Raw genomic sequence first — 18,417 nt, 5'->3', positions numbered from 1 at the left:
GATGTGAGGAAAAACAGGTCCTGCTCCTCAGCTCCCGAGGCTCACACGCTCCGCTACCCGCTGAGCGCAGGGCGGGCTCTCGGAAGGCGGCCGACGCGCGGGCAGCTCCAGCTCAGCTCTCGCTCAGCTCCATCCGTTCTTCCGACAGCCACAGCTCTGCTCCGTGTCAGTTTTGTACCGGTTCCCCGCCGCGATTTGTAGCACGACTCGTGCCCGTTAATGTGACCGCACCGTTCCGTGCGCACGGAAGCGAGGAGGCCTGCGCTTAGCCGTGTGTGTGAGACCCCATCCGCTGCCGCCACACGGCTCGCACCGTGCCCGAGTTCCGCCTGCCCTCCCCTGCAGGCTGTGTAGAGCTGTGGCTTCTCCTCCAGTTCACATAAACTCGGAATTCCTTCCCCAAAGGAAGGCAGCTGACGGCTGCTCAGAAGCAGACTGTGCACGGAACCATCGTGCTCGTTGTCTCCAACAGAACGCCGTCCCTCCTGCTCTCACGGCATCTCGGGGTTTTTAAGACGGCTCAGAGCTGGCTCTGCTTCACTATACTGCACAGATTGTCAGCTTCCACGGTGCCATCAACTGCATTAGTTCTAGCATTATCTATGAAAGACCCACGTGTCTGTTGCTGATAGCAAATCGGAACAAAAACCCATCACGAGAGCACATCAGGATACTCCAAAAGGAAAGAGATTGAATTTTCCTGACAGAATCGGATCTAAATCAGTATCTCAAAAAGACCTCTCCAAAGTTATTGCTAGATAAGGGCATGTTTTTCTGCCAGTCCTTGGGCATTCATCCAGGGGGTGCAAGAAGGACTCTTAAGTGAAGGAAACAGCAGAGGAGCTATGAACAGCACAAGTGAGTGCTTGACAAAGGCTTCAGCTAGTGGTTTAACAGCAGGCAGCATAACCCTTATAACAAATGGACCTAAATAAAGGTACTTTTACTGTGCTCTCATTTCTGAAGGTTCTGCATTTACTTCTGTATCTCACATGTGGATCTCCTGCACAGGTGGGACTAGTACAGCACAAAGGTAGCAACACCCATCTGCTGAGATAATGTTGTTCCCAATGAAGCAGCACAGACTTTTCTCACCCACCTGCAAAGCGCCACTTCCTGCTTGCTGACAAGAGTTCTGCTTTATCATAAGGAGGTATGTGCAAAAAAAATTACATACGCTGTCCATTTGGAAGGCGAAACATAAGCTTAGAGATTTCTGCATGTAGAGCCCAGAATGCTGGAAGTAAGGCCTACCCAGTTCCAACCTTCTGTCAGGGGCAGGTTACCGACCATCAGATCAGGCTGCCCAGAGTCCCATTCAACGTGGCCTTGAGCATCTCCAGGGATGGGGCATCCACGGTAGAAACAACTCACCATACCTGAACAACCTGCTCCTCCCTTTTCCTTTAGGGCTCTTTTGCACAATGTCTGCTCAGGAATCTGAGGGCTGAGCACTCCAAGGTGAAACATTCATTTACAAGTAACATGAGGATGTTTAGCTGCCCATGAGATCGCAGGACTGGAGCCAAAGCCCGGCTGGCCCTGGGTTGTTTTCCTAGAGCTGAAAGTACACTCGTGTAGACTTGGAAAGCCACATTTCCTTTACATGCTGTCACAGCTCCAGTGCTTGCGCAGATAAGGGATGGCACAACTTAGCCTGATTCTTCATAACTCTGGATCTTTCCCTTTGTCCTAACCCTGGCAATGACACCTCACACGCTGTTCACCTGAACACACCCATGCTGTGCTAAGGAAAAGGCAGCACTGCTCCTGGCACAAAGATAAATAGCACAGACTAACACAAAGTGCTGACCAAGCTTTCGAGTGGTGTTGATCTGCTCTAGCAACATCCCTGGGCAACTCACCTTCTCTATCCCTCACCTGTGAAGCAGGGAACAAGCTCCTTGCTTGTACTGTGACACAACACTTGAAACAGAGTAAGCATTAGCTGGCCTGGAGCAGCTACAAATGTAGTAATTCCTCTTTCTTTCCCTTGCACGTGACAGCTGTCATAGCCTCAGATTTGAGCACTTTCAGCTCAGACAATATGCTACCTTTAATTGGTGCTTTCCTGCCAAGCCTTAGTGCTCTGCATCAGGCTCTTTCCACGTGAGAGCTGCCACTAACAAAACAGCACGCTGACCCACTTAGCTCCCATGTGAAGGCATATGAAGCCGTGCTTCAGTCACCAAGCAGAAAGGGAAATCTGATAGCAGCAGGCTTTGATTAAAGGGAAGTGAGCAAATGGCTTTGAGGCTAACAGTGTGCATGTGGGTACATCTGTGTGTGCCTACAAGCTCGCAGTAATTCGGCCACCCAAGGAGAAAGATAAAAGGTCACCCACCCCCACACAGTGTGAACTGAGTTTGATTCAAGATTTCCCATTGGCAATGAGGTCCCACAAGCCATGCAAACATCTCCCAGGCCTCCTGCACTGACCTACAGCCCCTGGAAGCAGTGAATGGTCACCCTGGCCACAGCATCGAGGCAGCGTTAATTGTGGTGCTGTTTTGTTTTGTAACTCAGTAGTCCAAGCTGAAGCCCCCCAAAAACTGGGTGCTGGCTACTGGAAAGCTGGTGCTTCCAGCCCTTTCTGACCTGAGATGGACTGAATGCAGCAGCCTGGGAGGCAAATGGTGTCTCGCCTTGGGCGGTCAAAGGCAGTGGGTCTCACAGTTGTGTTGCAGTGTACGTGTCCCTGCTCTTCCTGGCAACAGTCAGGCCTCTGGCAAAAGACATTTACAGGTCAAACTAACAGGCATCCTATTTTTGTCTTACATTTAAATTGACATTCAACAACATTTCGGCCCCATTTCCTCTTCCTACATAACATCCCATGTGCACATTCAGATGGATTTTTCCCTTCCTGTTCTTTTTCTGTTTCATCATCTGCTGTTTTCATTTTACCTTTTTTTTCCACAATTATGCTCGCATCTCCTGTTTTATACATGCACATCACACACGCACGTACCTTGCCAGCATGGATCCCTTTGAAAAACATTTCCTTTTCATCCTCACCCAAATATTAAACCAACTGGAAAGTGACATATCAAGGTTAGGAATGCAGCTCGCTCTTGACAGGGGAAAAATGCTGAGCTTTGCAAGAGGCAAAGTAAGTGGATTAAGATCCTTTCTAAAGATTAGCTCACCCTTCACCCCAAATGCAGATTTCTACTGAAATTAATGGATGCTCTTAGAGAATTCGGTCGGAGGGCTGACACTGAACAGCAGTGCAGCACACACAGCAACAGCCCCCTCAGAACTGACTGTCCGAATCACCGATTGCAAACGGCCCTTAAAAACTAATGGATTGAATCTCTATCGTGTATTGACAGAGCAGGATTTCACCTTGTAAAATTACAAACCAGTGGAAAAAAAGGTGAACCAGGAACAAAACAAAGAGCTGCAATTCACCTGACGTGACTGCACTGACATTACAGCAGAGGATAAGGTTTGCCTTAGGAGTGTGCGTGCTGCCTTTGAACTGAGTGCTTTTCACTTGCACAGCTCTGTCCTGCCCAGTCACACAGCCCTGCAGCTCCAGCAGCTGCAAACTTGGATCCTTTGCTTTCAGGAAACAATTCAGTAGAGTACCCTTGAAGCATCACCCAATTAATAAACCACAGAACATCATACTTTACATAGGAAACCTGTGGGAAATGCTTTATAGCTTTGTTGTACATTTCCTCTGCCCGTCCTGCAGGCTCAGCTTGGCATCAGGAGTCACACTGGGTTCCTTCCAGCTCTTCCAACAGAAATCCGAACCCTGCAAGCAGCAAAGCAGCTGTGCTGCTGCTGTCCTGGTACAGACCCTGCTCACTCCCCCACTGCTTCTGCCTTCTGCAGGGCGTGCTGACAACTCTGTGACAGAGGTGACTGCACTTCCCTGCCATTTTAAAGAAAAAGAACCACACACAAGCCAGGGGAACTGGCAGCAGTGTCCAACTGCAGAGCAGTGTCCAGCTGCAGAGCAGTGTCCAGCTGCAGAGCAGTGTCCAGCTGCAGAGCAGTATCTGCTCACCAAGCCCTCATCTCAGCCAGCCCCAGAAAAATGCAAAGGAAGGAACAGAGCATTCCGGACTCACTGAAAAACATTTTGTTTTTCACCTGTGCCTCTGAGATACTGCCCAGGCTCCAGTGAGCAGATGCCGTGCTGACATCAGCTTTGCGCATCTGGATGGTGCTCCACAGCTCCTGCTCCCTACCTGCTTCACTCTCTCATATAACAGACAGCATATCCTTTCCCAGCATATGAGATCCATAGTTACTGGCCACAGGAACTCAGCTGTATAAGTAATCCAGCGCTCCCAGGACAGCTAAGCAGCTCTGTCTCTGAAATGTGCTTAATTAATGCTAGGTGAGAAGCAATGAAAGGCCTCACCATCCTCACACAGGAGGAAAATGTCTCACTTCAGCAGTTCTCAGTGCTGCAGCAAACTGCTTTCTGTGCTCTGACAGCTGCTGCCCTTGGGCAGGAGGGACATGCCTGGGTTAGCAGTGTCAGTCAGCATCACGGCACAGGATCCTTCTCACCACATTCCCACCTCCTCCATTCCAAGCAGTTCAGAGTGGTCTCCATGCATCCTCAGCCAAAACGGTGCAGATTGTCACTGCCTGACTTGGATGTTTCATGGGTGAAGCTGGAAACTCCATCATCCAAACAGGATGTGTTTGAATGGCTTATTGGACAGTAAGGGAATCTGGTGTGAGGACCTGTGGGTGCTTCTGGAACACATCTGACAGTGACTGCATCCCACATATTTCTGCTACCCTCCCTACAATACCTTGCCCAGGACAGGGATTTGCACAGCACACTGCATAAACAGCCCTGCCCAGCCTCCTGCATCACACAGGCAAAACATGGACCAAACAGCCCAGCACAGACAGCTGGGAGAAGAGGAAGTTGCCAGAGCCCCCCCACCCCTCCTGGTACTTTACACGGAGAGCAGGGGTGCCACTTCTCAGAGCCACAACTCCTCCCTCGTGCTATGAGCCATTTGCAAACTGGTTTTAACCTTGTTCCTTGGGGCTGCAGACATTTAAAAGCCAGGCAAGCAAGCAAACAGGCTCGTTACTGGAAAGAACAAGTCACTTGCCCAGCCTGCTCTTCTCACTCGAGGCTCACAGGCAGGCACTGCCATCCAGACCATCCATTCCTTTAACACTGCTCATGTACCGTGAGACCTGGGGACCCTCCCCCACATCTAACAGGTGATAAAAGCAATCCCATGTAATTCCTTTGTCTTCTAGCAGTCTAACGCTGCCAAGTTCAGAAACATCTTTCCCTCCAGACTGGCTTCATCATTTCTATCTTCCCTCTATTTTTCAGCTAACTGCCTTTCTTTCCTCTTTTACTTTAAGTGTTTCATGTACTGGGGAACACTGTGCACTCCTAAGCTGCATTCCCTGTCCTGCAAAGCAGAAGCAGCTTAATGAGTGTAAATGAGCAGGTTTTGCTAAAGAGCATCTCTGTTGAAAATGGCACTGGGTACCAAGCCCTGAAAGTTCCTCATTACAGAAATGCAGAGAGCTTACAAGCTGTGCCTTGCAAACAAAATCCCCAGCACACCTTGCATCGCTGTAAGAACAGTGCACAGCGTGCCCTAAATCCAGGAGCTTTATGTTTGTGCAGGAAGAATGAACCAACGACTGCAGAGCTGAGAAATGAAAATCAGACTGAGGCATAACTCATGACACAGCACGTCTGTTCATTTGCTACGGAAACTATGTTTGGAAAGTATCAGGTGTCTGAATTTCTGCTTATGTGCATCTCCCGGGACAGCAGTGTATTAATAACTCGGGCAGCCCAAAAACAGAAACTGTCACCAAGAAAACTTACCCTTCTGCTGAGAGCTCCCTGCTCAGCGACCGGTACTCACACGGCACAGATTTTTTTCCCTTATTTTAAGAGTCATCATCTAAGCCAACCTCAATTCAAAAACCAATAAGAAAGGGAAAGAAAAATTCCAGCAGGAAGCAGATCTTGTTATAAACAGAGTTTTCAGGAATGTCTTCTTCCTATCGAGGCTCACACTGCCACACAAATATGAGGAAAGCAGCAACCAGGGAGCGAGTTCAGATCCACAGACCTTTCCAAGAGATCCACAGAAGCATGCAAGTAATGTCCTGGAAGCTCACACAACCAGACAAGCACGACAGGCAGCGTGAAAAGAAGCCACAGCAGGGAAAAAAGCGGCAAGCATGCAGGGGCTTCCAGGCATGGGCAGAAGACCTGGCACAAGGAGCAGCAGCAGAAGAAAACAGCACAAGCTTAGAAGGCAGGGCAGGGAATAGGACATGTGGAAAGGAGTTACTCAGACCTCAAAGGAAACTATACTGTATAAGTTACTTTAGATAATGTTGTCTTAAGTGAGCCTTGGCAGAAGTATTAATGGTGGCGGCACCAAAGAAATGGGTATATTTAAGATTCATGTCAGATTTCTCCTGTATTCTTAAGTCATCTTCGAGGTGCATCAGGCACAGCAATGCAGGTCACTCGGTTGGGCTAGATCGGTTTTGCTGTACATGTGGGAGGTCAATTCCCAGAACTCACTCTGGTTGCCAGAGCAGCGTGTCCCACATCATTGCAGTGCTGCCCTCCTGTGTCAGGCTGCATTCAAGGACTTGGCTCTAGATGCGGCTGGGTGCAGCACACTGCTAACAGCCACCTCGACTTCTACAACACAAAGAATATGCGTTTTAAAAGAAAACTGTTCACTCTGGGCAGATACATTTTATTTCTCTTCTGTTGCTTTCTGTTGTATCAAGTCTTGTAATAACCTTTTCCAGCGCTGCTTATCTGTTTCTAACACACTCAAGGTGTGCTGGTATTTCTGCCAACCATGGTGATCACATTAATCTCAAAGCACAATGCAAACCTTAACTACAGACATAGGGATGTTCTACAGGTCTGAGGTGTAAACACTGCCTGTTTCACATCAATAAACAGATGCTCCCCCCCCAAAAAAGCAAGCCAACAGTGGCTGACGGTGATCATCAGTCTTTCAATGGCACTCCATTGCATGCCTAAGGTGACAAGTGTTTGATAGAAAGACAAACTCACCCAAGTGGCTTCCCCAGCAGTTCCCCAACAGCAAAGGAAAGTGATTTGAGTCACTGAGAGAATATCGTTATCATCACATCTACCTCCATCCCTTCTCACCTTCCTGAACCCTTTTTAAATCTCCTGACCACTCCACACTGTGGCAAAGGGTGACATTCCCATCACTGCTGAAAGCAGCATGGTGCCCTGTCTCTGCACAAGACAGCTCAGGGAAAACCTGACTGATCACCAACAAGATGAAACTGAAGGAATGTCTCCCCTTCTATTGGTGTAATTACGTGAGAAATCACACACAGCACAGACTTGCAGTTAAACAGAAGCATTACCAAAGCCAACGCAACTAAGAACAGTTAAAATTTGTATTTGAAGTCATCATGAATAAGTATAAAATACAGATGCCATCAGCAGGCTCAGCACGGACAGCCTAACATTTCCTTTCAAACCTGTGGGTGCTAGAGACAAATTACAGAACCATCACAAGGCTCTGGCGTGACTGTAGGCACTTCTGAGTGCAGAGTCAAACAAATCTTCACAGGCAGAGAATACAGAGCTCCCCAGCAGCTAGCAGGGGGGAACTGCTTGTGAATACTTTCCCTGCCCATGAAAGACAAGCAGTCTGGTCAGAAAATCTGAGACAGGGCAGCAGAAGCTCCACCTCATTGTTTTGAGTTGAGGAAGAGGAAAAACGTGGCTATGGCCGTCAGAACTTTAAGCCTACTTTTGTTTCTTCGAGTTGTTTTTTTTCCTTGGCTGTTTCTTTGGTTTCTGCACAGCTTTCTTAACACTTGGAGGGGGCAGTTTGATCACTATTTCATTGTCGTCTGTGTCATCGTCCGCTTGGTGAGCTCTCCGGCGCTCAAGCACTGTAGGAGTACAGGCTGGAGTAGGATCCTGAAGAGATCAGAAAAACACGATTCATTGCAAAGCATCTGCCAGAGAAAGTCATCAGTGCCTCTGTGGTACCACAAGGCACCTCCGTGCAGCCTTCCTTCACAACTACCACATCATAGGGAAAACACATCTATGTATATTAGCAAATGGCAGACAAAAACACCATGTCCAAGCCCACAGCAGAGCACAAACATTACAGTCCTATCATTGCAGTCATTTCTCACAACCGAGTTGACCAAACGTACATGTTTTGCTGTCTTCCTCACCACAGCCCTGTGCCAATTATCGAAAGGAAAGAAAAAAACAAGCTGAAGAATTGTTTATAAAACCAGTAATGAAATGAAACAAACAAGCTGACGATCTGATGCTTCCCTTCATCCTGCTCCCTTTAGCTGCCATTAACTTTTAAACTACTGGAAAATCGTGCCTGGAGAGCATGAGGGAGATGGCAAACTGCTGATTATAATGCACTGAGCAGAAGCCTTTGCTAATTACCCCAACAGGACAAAGAACTGAGGGGATTCAACCGCTGCCTTCCATTCCAGTGGGTTCATCCACCTCAAAGGACCCTCTTTTGCCACAAACACCTCCCAGAGAAAAGCGATGCCCAGGTTTCCAAGCATTGAAATCAGCAGAAGGAAACCAACCGCAGACTTGAGCCGCCTGTCTCAGGGTGGACAATTGTAGTGCCGGGCGGCAGCAGCACTGTTTGGTCTTACCTGACTGGTCAAAGAAACGTTCTGCTTGGCCTTGGATGCTTTTGCTTTCTTCCACTTGGCAGGAAGGCTCTGTGCAGCCTAGGAAGCAAAACAGATGAGGGGAATCACTACAAACTTCCCACATGAAGATGTAAACTCTTACCTAACAGCCCATTAGGTTTATCTAATTGCTTTATAACTACAGAAGCTTTGCTGCAGGAATTACCCGAATCACACACACATTGGAGCTTGGGAAAAGCCCCTGTTGCTCTTCTGCGACCTACAGATCTAAACAAGGGACCGTCACTCATTGAAACCAGCCCAGACTTACGAATCCAGGGAAGCTGTACTTGATCCCCTTTTCAGCCAACCTCTTCCGCAAATTGTTCTCCTTCCGCAGCAGCCGCTTCGCCATCTTTGCCTTCTCAACGAGGGAACGGACCTTATTGTACCGCTTCACCGCTGGCTGAGAGGGCTTATGGAACATCCGCTCGCTGTTTTTGAAGAGGTCTGCGTGGACCCTTTCAGGAGGCATGAACTGACCTGTATCATACGCATGGGTCACATTGTAACATTACCCACAGCCGCGGCAAGCACCCTGACGGCATTGGAACACACAGGGAAATCCCTTGGGGCCAAAGAAAACCAATAAAGATACAAGATCCTTCACGCGGCCCCTCAGAAGCACAAGTGTGCATGGATTTGCTCTGCTCATCACAGAGCGGTCAGCTGGGGCCATACTCACACTTGAGCAGCCTTTCAGAAAAGAGGTAATTGTTCATCGTGTCTGCAACGATCTTGGCCACATCATCAGACTCGAACTCGATGAAGGCGTAGCCTTTGCTCCCTCCCGTCTGCAAACAACAGCAGAGAGCGGCCTGAGGCTTTGATACCTGAGGGACTAGATTAAGACGCTGTGTGCTCCAGCTGTAACGCACGTTTCTGGCTGCACACAGGCGTTTTCTCACAGAACGAGCCCGCAGGCAGCCCCCACTTCTCACTCTGGTGCAGCCGGCGCCCCCTCTGCCCGCTCGGGAAACTGCAGCCGTGTTCCCACGCGGCGCTGAGCTCTACGCACCTTTTTGCTCCTGGAGAGCCGCATCCGCCGCACGTTGCCGAACTGCCCGAAGTAGTGCCGGAGCTGCGGCTCGCACAGCCCGCGCGGGAGGTGCCCCACGTACACCACGCCCGGCGTCAGCTCCTCCTGCGGGACACAACGGCCGCGTCAGCGCGGGACGAATTGGGTCGGGTCGCCCCTCCCGGCCCCCACTCACCTCTGCCAGCTGCTTCTTGCGGACACGCCGCACCTTCTTCTGCACCGTGCGCTGCAGCTGCGGCTCCAGGGACAGAAACGACGCCGGCGCCGCTCCTGCCGCTCCTGCCGCCGCCGCCATGCTGCTCCTCGAGCCGCGCCTGCCGGAAGTGCGTCATCCTCCCTCGCGGCGGTGTCGCGCGCATGCGCGGAGCGGGCGGGCGCTGTCTCCTAGTAACGGGTGCTGCTCGCCGCCCCGTCGCCCAGCAAACAGGGCCGCGCACAGCGGCCTTCGCACGGGCGGCGACGGCGCAGGGAGGAGCCCTCGCTGCTTCGCGACACCGGCCGCTCCCCGCGCCTCGCCGCTTCCTTCCCGCTTCGGGCCCTTCATCCCCCGCCGTCAGGCACCGCGCGGGGCAGCCCGACGCGGCGGGACCCGCTCGGAGGCCCCCAGAGGCGGGAGCCGGTGTCGGTGCGGGGCGCCATGTCAGTGAGCGCCATGTTCGTAGCGCTGCAGGGCGCGCTCACGGCCGACCAGGACATCCGAGAGGTGGGCGCGGGGACGGGGGGCGGGCGGGCTGTGGGCGGCGGGCAGCGCGCTGAGCGGCCGGCGGCACTGTGTGTTCGTAGGAGATCAGGAAGGTCGTGCAGGCGCTGGAGCAGACGGCCCGGGAGATGCTGACGCTGCTGCAGGGGGTGCACCAAGGGACCGGCTTCCAGGACAGTGAGTGCAGGCCGGGCGGGCACTGCCGGGTTGTGGCTGCGCTGGAGGCGTTCGGGAGCGGGAGGAACGGGAGGAACGATCGCTGAGCAACAGCTGCGCGTGGCGCCGAGTCCTCCCCTTTTACGGCTTGGGGGGAGCCGGGCCTGGGAGCTTCGGGCTGAGAAGAGCTGCGGGCTGAGAAAGAGCTGCGGGCTGAGAAAGAGCTGCGGGCTGCTTACACAGAAATGCCTCAGCTTGATCGTTCTGCTGACAGCGAGAATGGAAGCGTGTCTAATGGGTTAACATACAGCTATAGTTAACACATGGCTATAGTTAACACACGGCTGTAGTTAACACACGGCTATAACCTGTCCGAACGGCACACATTCCAAGCATTACGAGTAGTGACTTTGACTAATAACGGTTTATAGTAAAGGAACTAAAGCCAGTTACTACAAGAAATGTTATGTGGCCAAATGGCCTGGGGCTTTATAGTACCACGGCGTTTAGCCCTGTCTCATATTCCAATATGTATGCTGAATGTTGTTTCTATTTCAGTACCAAAGAAATGTCAGAAGGCTCGGGAACACTTTGGTACAGTGAGAACACAGATGGAAGCTCTGAAGACCAAGTTTCCTGCTGACCAGTATTACAGGTGGATCTGAGAATGGGGCGAGCGTATGTGGCACCTTTGATTTAGAAGAGTGGTTGAAAGGCTCACAGGCCCAGCGGTTCTGCTTGAGAAGTGCTGAGCAGTAGACAAGTGTGAGATCATAGAATTATCCAGGTTGGAAAAGACCTTGAAGATCATCAAGTCCAACCGCAGATCTTAGGAAGGGAAACGTAAGAAATGGGTGTTCTGTTGTAGCATCCCTTGTGTGTGAAAGCATTCGCTGCTCCATTCATTTCAGTTGAGCTGTTAGGTCTGAATCTGCCACAAAGTAGCTGTTTGATGCTGCAGATCGTGAATGAAGTCATCGCCTTTGTTTTATTAGCCGCCAGAAGGGGGCAGTGTCCAGCAAGAACAAACCGCGGGCCAAGGGTGTCAGCTGGGATGTGCTGCTGGGAGACAAGAGGGAAGGAGGTGATTTTCTGGTGGCTGTGACAGCCTGAGAAGCAGTGAGCTGAGCTGAGCAGCAGCGTGAGGGCTGTGAGCGGTGCTGACACTCAGCACGGGGTGGTTCTGGGGGACCAAGGAGCGGATTTCAATCTTAGTGTGGTTTGGTGAGCAAATGACCTTGCAGAGTATGACATGTAAAGGTAGGAAACAGCCTACGCTGCAGGTGTCTGAAATGCTTGTTCCTCAGCAATGGATGTTACTTATTGTTTTATCACGATGTGGTGTTTTCTTCTAGGGGAAATGGTTTTAAGTTAAAAGAGGGAAGATTTAGGTTGGATGTTAGGGGGAAGTTCTTTACTAGGAGAGTGGTTAGGTCCTGGAACAGGCTGCCCAGGGAGGTTGTGGATGCCCCGTCCTTGGAGGTGTTCAAGACCAGGTTGGACGGGGCTCTGGGCAACCTGATCTAGTAAAGACGTATGTTTGGTGGCCCTGCTAGGCAGGGGGGTTGGAACTACATGATCCTTGAGGTCCCTTCCAACCCGGGTCATTCTGTGATTCTGTGATTTCTTCAACAGGTTTCATGAGCACTGGAGGTTCGTGCTTCAGCGGTTGGTGTTTCTGGCGGCGTTTGTAGTCTACTTGGAGACAGAAACGTTGGTGACCCGAGAAGCTGTTGCAGAAATACTTGGGAGTAAGTTTGTTGTGACAGAAAAGACCTGTGAAGGTTTTCAGGCGTTGTAGCTTGGAACTGGAAAACTGAATGCAAACCAAAGTAGTTACGCATCAGTAAGTTCATCATTGCAAAGAGCGTGCATGCAAGACCGCCTCCTGCCAAAGAATAACACAAGGATGGCTGCTTATTTTTCTCACCTTTTGCTTTGGTGTTTATAAAGCAAAGATTTTCTGATGCTGTAAGAGAACTGCTGCCTCCCGGAGCTCAGGATATGGGGGGGAAAACACCAAAAAAACTGTAGATCTCATATATCTCATAGATATGATGCAGTAACTGCATCATATACGGGAAAGGGATGGTTTTTATTTTGTAATAATATTTAGTAAATTCGATATTTCAAATTGGCTCCAGTAAAGAAATGCAGTTTCAGCTTCTGCTTTTGCTCATGTTCAGTATCACCTGATCTCCACTCTGCCTTATTTCTTAGTTGAAGCTGATCGGGAGAGAGGCTTCCACCTGGACATTGAAGACTACCTTTCTGGTGTATTAACTCTCGCCAGCGAGCTGGTAGGGAAGATATCCTTGCAAACTTCTGACTTGAAAGTGCCATAGAAGTAGCATGTTACTGTTTTCACTGTCCCAAGCAGTTTGTGTAATGATGGTTTGTACTTGAATGAGTCTGACCTTTGGCCAACTGCCTGTCTGTGTGTCAGGGTTGTTCCTCACTGATATATTAAGTGTTGAACGAGGCTCTGGATTGAAAATTCACAAGTCTGGTCAACCAATAGGCAGATGTGAATTTAATAACGTGACTGCCTGGAACAGATCTGCTTCCTTTCCTAAAGGAACGGGTGGGGAAAAGGGGAATGGCTTGGGTGTGTCCTCTGATGTTCTCCCAGGTGATTTGTGCCTCTGCTCCCAGGCCAGGCTGGCAGTGAACAGCGTCACAGCCGGTGACTATTCTCGCCCTCTCCGCATCTCGACCTTTATCAACGAGTTGGATTCAGGTTTCCGGCTCCTCAACCTGAAGAACGACTCCCTGAGGAAGCGTTACGACGGCCTGAAGTACGACGTCAAGAAAATTGAGGAGGTGGTTTATGACTTGTCCATCAGAGGACTCAATAAGGAGGCAACGGGTGGCGCGGGCGGAGAGAAATGAAGGATGCTCATTTGAACAGCACCGTTGATTACCTCAAATGGTTGCCAAGCTGGGAGGCATGTTAGCAAAGCCTTCCTACAGTAGTTTAGAAGAAGTGCAGCCGATTGCTGCTCTCTATTTTCTTACAAAAGGCGTAGTATGGGTGTTAGATCTCAAACTGTTTTGTAAAGTCGTGTAGGTTCGCGCTGCAGGCCCTCTTCCCACCTCAGTTCCTCTGTCAGAACACACGTTGCTGTTTGTGTGCAGCTGCATTGCTGGTCAGTCACTCCCACAAGCCAGAATTCTCACTGGGTCCGTAGTGTTGCTTCAGTGCTCCGGGAGTTGTGTGCTACAGCTCTTTCTGCTCACACCCCCTTAGAGATGTGTGCACAGCACATGGCTTGGTGCAGATCTGTGTGACACCTTAAAAGCACAGTCTGTAAATATCAGTATGGGTTTTCTAAGACACTGGGGTTTGGTTTTGGTTTGGTTTGCTTTTAATTTTGACCTACTTCAGTTAAGCTGAACAGATTTGCATAACTTTTATTAACCAGATCCTTTAGACTGGCTCCAGTTGGTGCATCTCCCCTTGCAATCAGTGTATTATTACACCTGAGCACGTCTTTCTCATTTCCCCCCCCCGAGGTGCTGCTGCCGGAGCGTTCAAGGCTTTCTCGACTACCTGCTGTCACTGACTGCTGCCTCATTCACTGACACGAGTAAATGTTGAGTTTCAACACAGTCATTTACATCAGGAACTCTGTAGCTTTTTATTTGCTTTTGAACTAGCAAAGATGATGAGTCGAGAAGCGTAAAGTGACAAAGTGCAGGTAGGATTTGAGTTCTAACAGCCTGCATAGGCCAGGACTGCACTGTTTCCTGGGTTTAAAACACAAAAAGTTCACACAGTAAAACGTGCAGCTCAAAAAGATACTTTGCATGTGAGAGATCTGCAGACACCAGCAGCCTTTGACATCTGTGCAAACAAACAGGTCCGTACCTCCCAGTGCATTTGTTCTCCTCCTCCATGTCCTTCCACTTTGTTCCTTCAGGGGGTGCAGTAGCGCAAGGGAGAGGAGCAGATTGTTTAGGAGGAATATTTCCAGAGGATGAATACGAACAATCAAGCTTACGTGGGTTAGTCGGTGCTTCACTTGGTTGACAAACATTTCCCATTGTTTCTGTTATGTTTTTATTTTGTTTATTGGAAGAAAATGGTTCCTTGGTTACTTTGGCCAATAAAAGCTGCTCTTTGGCCGTTTGGTAACTGCCTGTTGTCTGATGATGTTCCTGCCTTTCCCGGGAGCTTAACTTGAAGCATCACAGTTCAGATTCAGCCTTCGGCTGCATGTGGGCTCATTTTGGTGCTGTGAAATGGCGAGCGGTGCTAGACAAACTGCACACTGATTGGATGGGCTTAAAAAAGCAACTCATTTTGACTAGTTAAACGAGTTAAAATGGAGAGATACGGAGGAGTCTGTTAGTGCCGTGGCCAAGATACGGCAAGGTTTATCTTCAGAGTGCCTCATAATATTTAATGTTTGTGCTCGTCCTGCCACATAACATGGGCAGATAGCAGCGTCTCCCTATCACAGCTGAGGAAAATGAGGCCATAACTTCCTGCGGCCCCTGGCGCTGAGTCCAGCTTTAAAAGCATGTGTTTGTTCCCACCTTATGCCACTGTCTGCTTCTTATTTCAGCCTTGTGGAGGTGGGAGGAAGGAAGAAATTAAGGCAGTTCTACCATCAAAAGCAAAGGCTCATGAAACAGCGCCCTACGGCTCTGAGACTGGGACCAAGGTTACACAGGAAACGTGTGGGAGCAGAGGAATTAGAGGCTTCCTGAGCATCGTTCTGGTGCCACTCAGGTTGGAGGGCTCTTGGCATGTGGGATGTGAGGCCACCTGGCAGGACAGGTTTCTGGTTGCGGGACATGTGTGAAGGCTTTGTGCTGGCTTAGTCCAGCAGCTCCTGGATATGTTTGGTCATGGAACAGCTCTGCTTCCTGATGTGGAATCCCATATACTTACACAGTAACTCAGTAATGCCAGATCCGCCAGCTTCTGCATCTCCTAGAGCTTTAGCAGCTGGTGAGACAGCAGTGCTGTGCCACAAATGCTGACATACTGGGAGAGGGACAACTGGGAGAGCAAGTCGCTGAGGGCTCCCAAAGCCTGCCGGTCATGGCATTGTTTTGTCAAAGGCTGTATGAAGAGCGAGTGCAGTGCAGTGCAGTGCCACCTCCCCAAAAGGTGTTTAGCAAACCCCTCGTTCTGCCCTGCTCCTGGGTTCTGTGAGAGCTTTGCATCTTCATCTGGGAAAGCGTTATTTGCAAGAGCCAGTCTGCATTTCCTAAGCTGGGTCTGGGGAAGAGAAAAAGAAACTGCAGAGGCAGAGCTCAGAAAGCTGCAGAAGCTTAATGGCTCATAATAGGTGAGATGTTTAACTCGGAACTAACTCCTACTGGGCACTGAACACACTGCAGCGTGTGCGGGCAGCTGGGAGGGGAGGCAGTGAGTCAGTGCAGGAGCACTGGAGAGTCTGACTCAACAAGCAGCACAGCTGCTCTATGAACCACTTCAGCCTGAAATGCGTTCCAACCCGCGCTCTCTTGGACCGTCCTTGTATTTGCTTACAGCTTTTTTTCCTCCATCTTGACGTCATTTCTCTGCTGCTTCTTTGCTTCAGCAAAAAGGGCACTCAAATAGTTGATTAACTGTTATTTGTTATAGCACTGCCTGTTCAATCCCTGCAGGTCAATGAAAGTACTGACCTGAAACCACTCAGGAAATAGGGGTGAGCAGTGCCACGGCACAGGATGCAGCGGAGACCTCAGGGTGGTTGTTTAACCAGCTCTGTCTGCTGGAACCGATAAACTGCAGCCTGAGCTCCGCGTCCTCTTGGAGCTGGCAGCTGTTAAAGGGCACATCATCACCTCCAGACCGCCCTTCTCTGGTGCCAGCACACGCCTTTGTGCAATGAACTGGATGAAGGAACCGCTCCAGCTGAAACAATCCTTTTCAGAGGTGCTTGCTCCAAGCCCGGTTCGCTGCACAGCGCTGCACACCATGTGCCAGCACACAGAGGGAGGCTCCTTCCTCACCCTGTGGTGCCTGCTTTAAGTGTTTGCTGAGCTGCTTTCTGCTGAGCTCCCTGATTTTCTTGCAGTCATTAACTGCTTCCAGTTGTTAGGACCTGCCGAGGATTTTCTCTTTGGGTGAACAACGTGCCTTCCCGTACTGCAAAGTGCTGCCTTCTGTGCTGCAGAACCTCACGGCCCTTTATCAGTCGGTCCTTTACGGCACAGCATCTCTTGCACGTGTGCTGTGGGCCAGGTGTAAATTAATTAAGATACGTATTTCCAGGCAGGTTTTTCTCCCTGTGTTCATTGGCACTTCTGGCTCGCTCTGGGCAGCCATCGCTGGGCACTGCCCTGCCTGAGGGGAGAGTGACTGTCCCAAAACAAGCCCTTGCTTGAAAGAAGGGGGAGCACGCTCTTGTCTGAACGTTTGTTCAGCTGCACGTTCACACTATGGGTGTGCAAACATCCAAACTGCTTCTGCTGGGGAGAATGTAGGATCCTCAGCACGGGCACTAAGAGGAAACAAAACCGACATCCCGAAAAGATGCCTTATCCATAAGCCCTCAAAGGCATCTTTGATGTGATGCCAGAAGATTTGAATCCTCGTCCCCCTGAGGATGCTGGGGACAGGATGAGATTCAGCAGTTCCTTCAGCCTAACAGAGATCTTGCTCTAACGCAGCAGTCCCTGCTTCCTAAAGCTGTTACTCTTTATCCCCTCATGTCTGTCATTCTTTTTTTCCCCCAGGCTTTCCCACCCAGCATGCTTACTATGCTTACTATGCTTACTATGCTTACTATGCTTACTATGCTTACTATGCTTACTATGCTTACTATGCTTACTATGCTTACTATGCTTACTCCTGAACTGGATTTTCTCTCCTTCTTTGGGACCTGATCTCACAGGGGCATCTTAATCCAGCACTGTCTTTCTGGGTGCCTTTTGATCCCAAACTCTATGATACACGCTGTCAATTTCTTCCCCCCCCCCCCTTTTTTTTCCTGGTTAGTTACCAGTCAGACTCATGCTAAGTTCCTGCTAACAGTTCTTTAAGAGTACAATGAATTAAGGGAGTGATCTGACTCCCTTTTTTCCCCTTCATCCCAGAAGGATCTCTTCCTTCTGTTCTCCTTATACCAACAAGATCAGTTGGAAGGAGTCTTGAAAAGCATCCTTAGTTTTGTCAGTCATGAATTCTGAGAGGCAATGAAGTACCGTACAGCCCTAAGAAGGCCAGTTTGGAACAACTAATGACTCCCTTGGCTTGCAGCCTGCCTCCGAGCACCACGTGTAACCACAGCATTTTGCCAGGTTAATCAGGAATGGAAAAATACTCATGGCTAGGGCTGCCCGGGAAGATGTGTGCATGTGATACTGAAAGACCTGCAGCTTCCCGGGAGAGAGAGGGACCATCCAGGTTCAGAAAGGCGCCTGAGGACGATGGAAACTTACTGCCTCCTTAATGTGCTGGCGCCGCTCACCCTTCCCGTGCAGGCTCACCCCACAGCACCAGTGTTCGCAGGGCCGGAGAGACCGCTCAGTGCTGGGCTCCCTTTCAACACCTGTAATTTAAAAGCAGGCAAGCAGCTGAGTACACACTGGATACGTAGAAGATCAATAACATTCAAACTGTCTGGTGGGGCATGTTCCACAATCAGACCGTCCCTTACCGGAGCAGATGTCCCAGACCCAAGAGCTTGTACTGTTCCCTGGCCATAGCTTTTGTTAGGACAGCACCGACTACATGTTCTGTCTGTAACTCAACACGGGGCAATTATGGATGGGCTTTCCTTGGGGAGTGTGCCTGGCACGCAGCAAACAGTGGAGGCAGGAGGAAACAGGAGGCAGTGTTTGCAGC

The 18,417-nt window shown here is 50.0% G+C and overlaps 2 protein-coding genes across 2 annotated transcripts; one reads left to right on the top strand and one right to left on the bottom strand.

The window, feature by feature from the left end:
* Window positions 1-7,408: 7,408 nt before the first annotated feature.
* Window positions 7,409-10,072, bottom strand: NIFK (nucleolar protein interacting with the FHA domain of MKI67). Its single transcript, XM_072342078.1, has 6 exons — window positions 9,927-10,072; window positions 9,731-9,856; window positions 9,398-9,506; window positions 8,984-9,195; window positions 8,674-8,751; window positions 7,409-7,954 (listed from the first exon to the last, which is right to left on the bottom strand). Exons 1-6 carry the CDS (start codon window positions 10,044-10,046, stop codon window positions 7,778-7,780), a joined length of 822 nt encoding a protein of 273 aa, XP_072198179.1. The 5' UTR covers window positions 10,047-10,072; the 3' UTR covers window positions 7,409-7,777.
* Window positions 10,073-10,148: 76 nt separating this feature from the next.
* Window positions 10,149-14,748, top strand: TSN (translin). Its single transcript, XM_072342077.1, has 6 exons — window positions 10,149-10,454; window positions 10,535-10,628; window positions 11,166-11,262; window positions 12,243-12,358; window positions 12,828-12,907; window positions 13,263-14,748. The coding sequence occupies exons 1-6, from the start codon at window positions 10,389-10,391 to the stop codon at window positions 13,497-13,499; spliced, it is 690 nt and encodes a 229-aa protein (XP_072198178.1). The 5' UTR covers window positions 10,149-10,388; the 3' UTR covers window positions 13,500-14,748.
* The last annotated feature ends 3,669 nt before the right edge of the window (window positions 14,749-18,417 follow it).

This window comes from Excalfactoria chinensis, chromosome 7 (assembly GCF_039878825.1).
Source record: "Excalfactoria chinensis isolate bCotChi1 chromosome 7, bCotChi1.hap2, whole genome shotgun sequence".
NCBI classification, from domain to species: domain Eukaryota; kingdom Metazoa; phylum Chordata; class Aves; order Galliformes; family Phasianidae; genus Excalfactoria; species Excalfactoria chinensis.
This window is presented reverse-complemented; position numbering and strand designations above follow the sequence as displayed.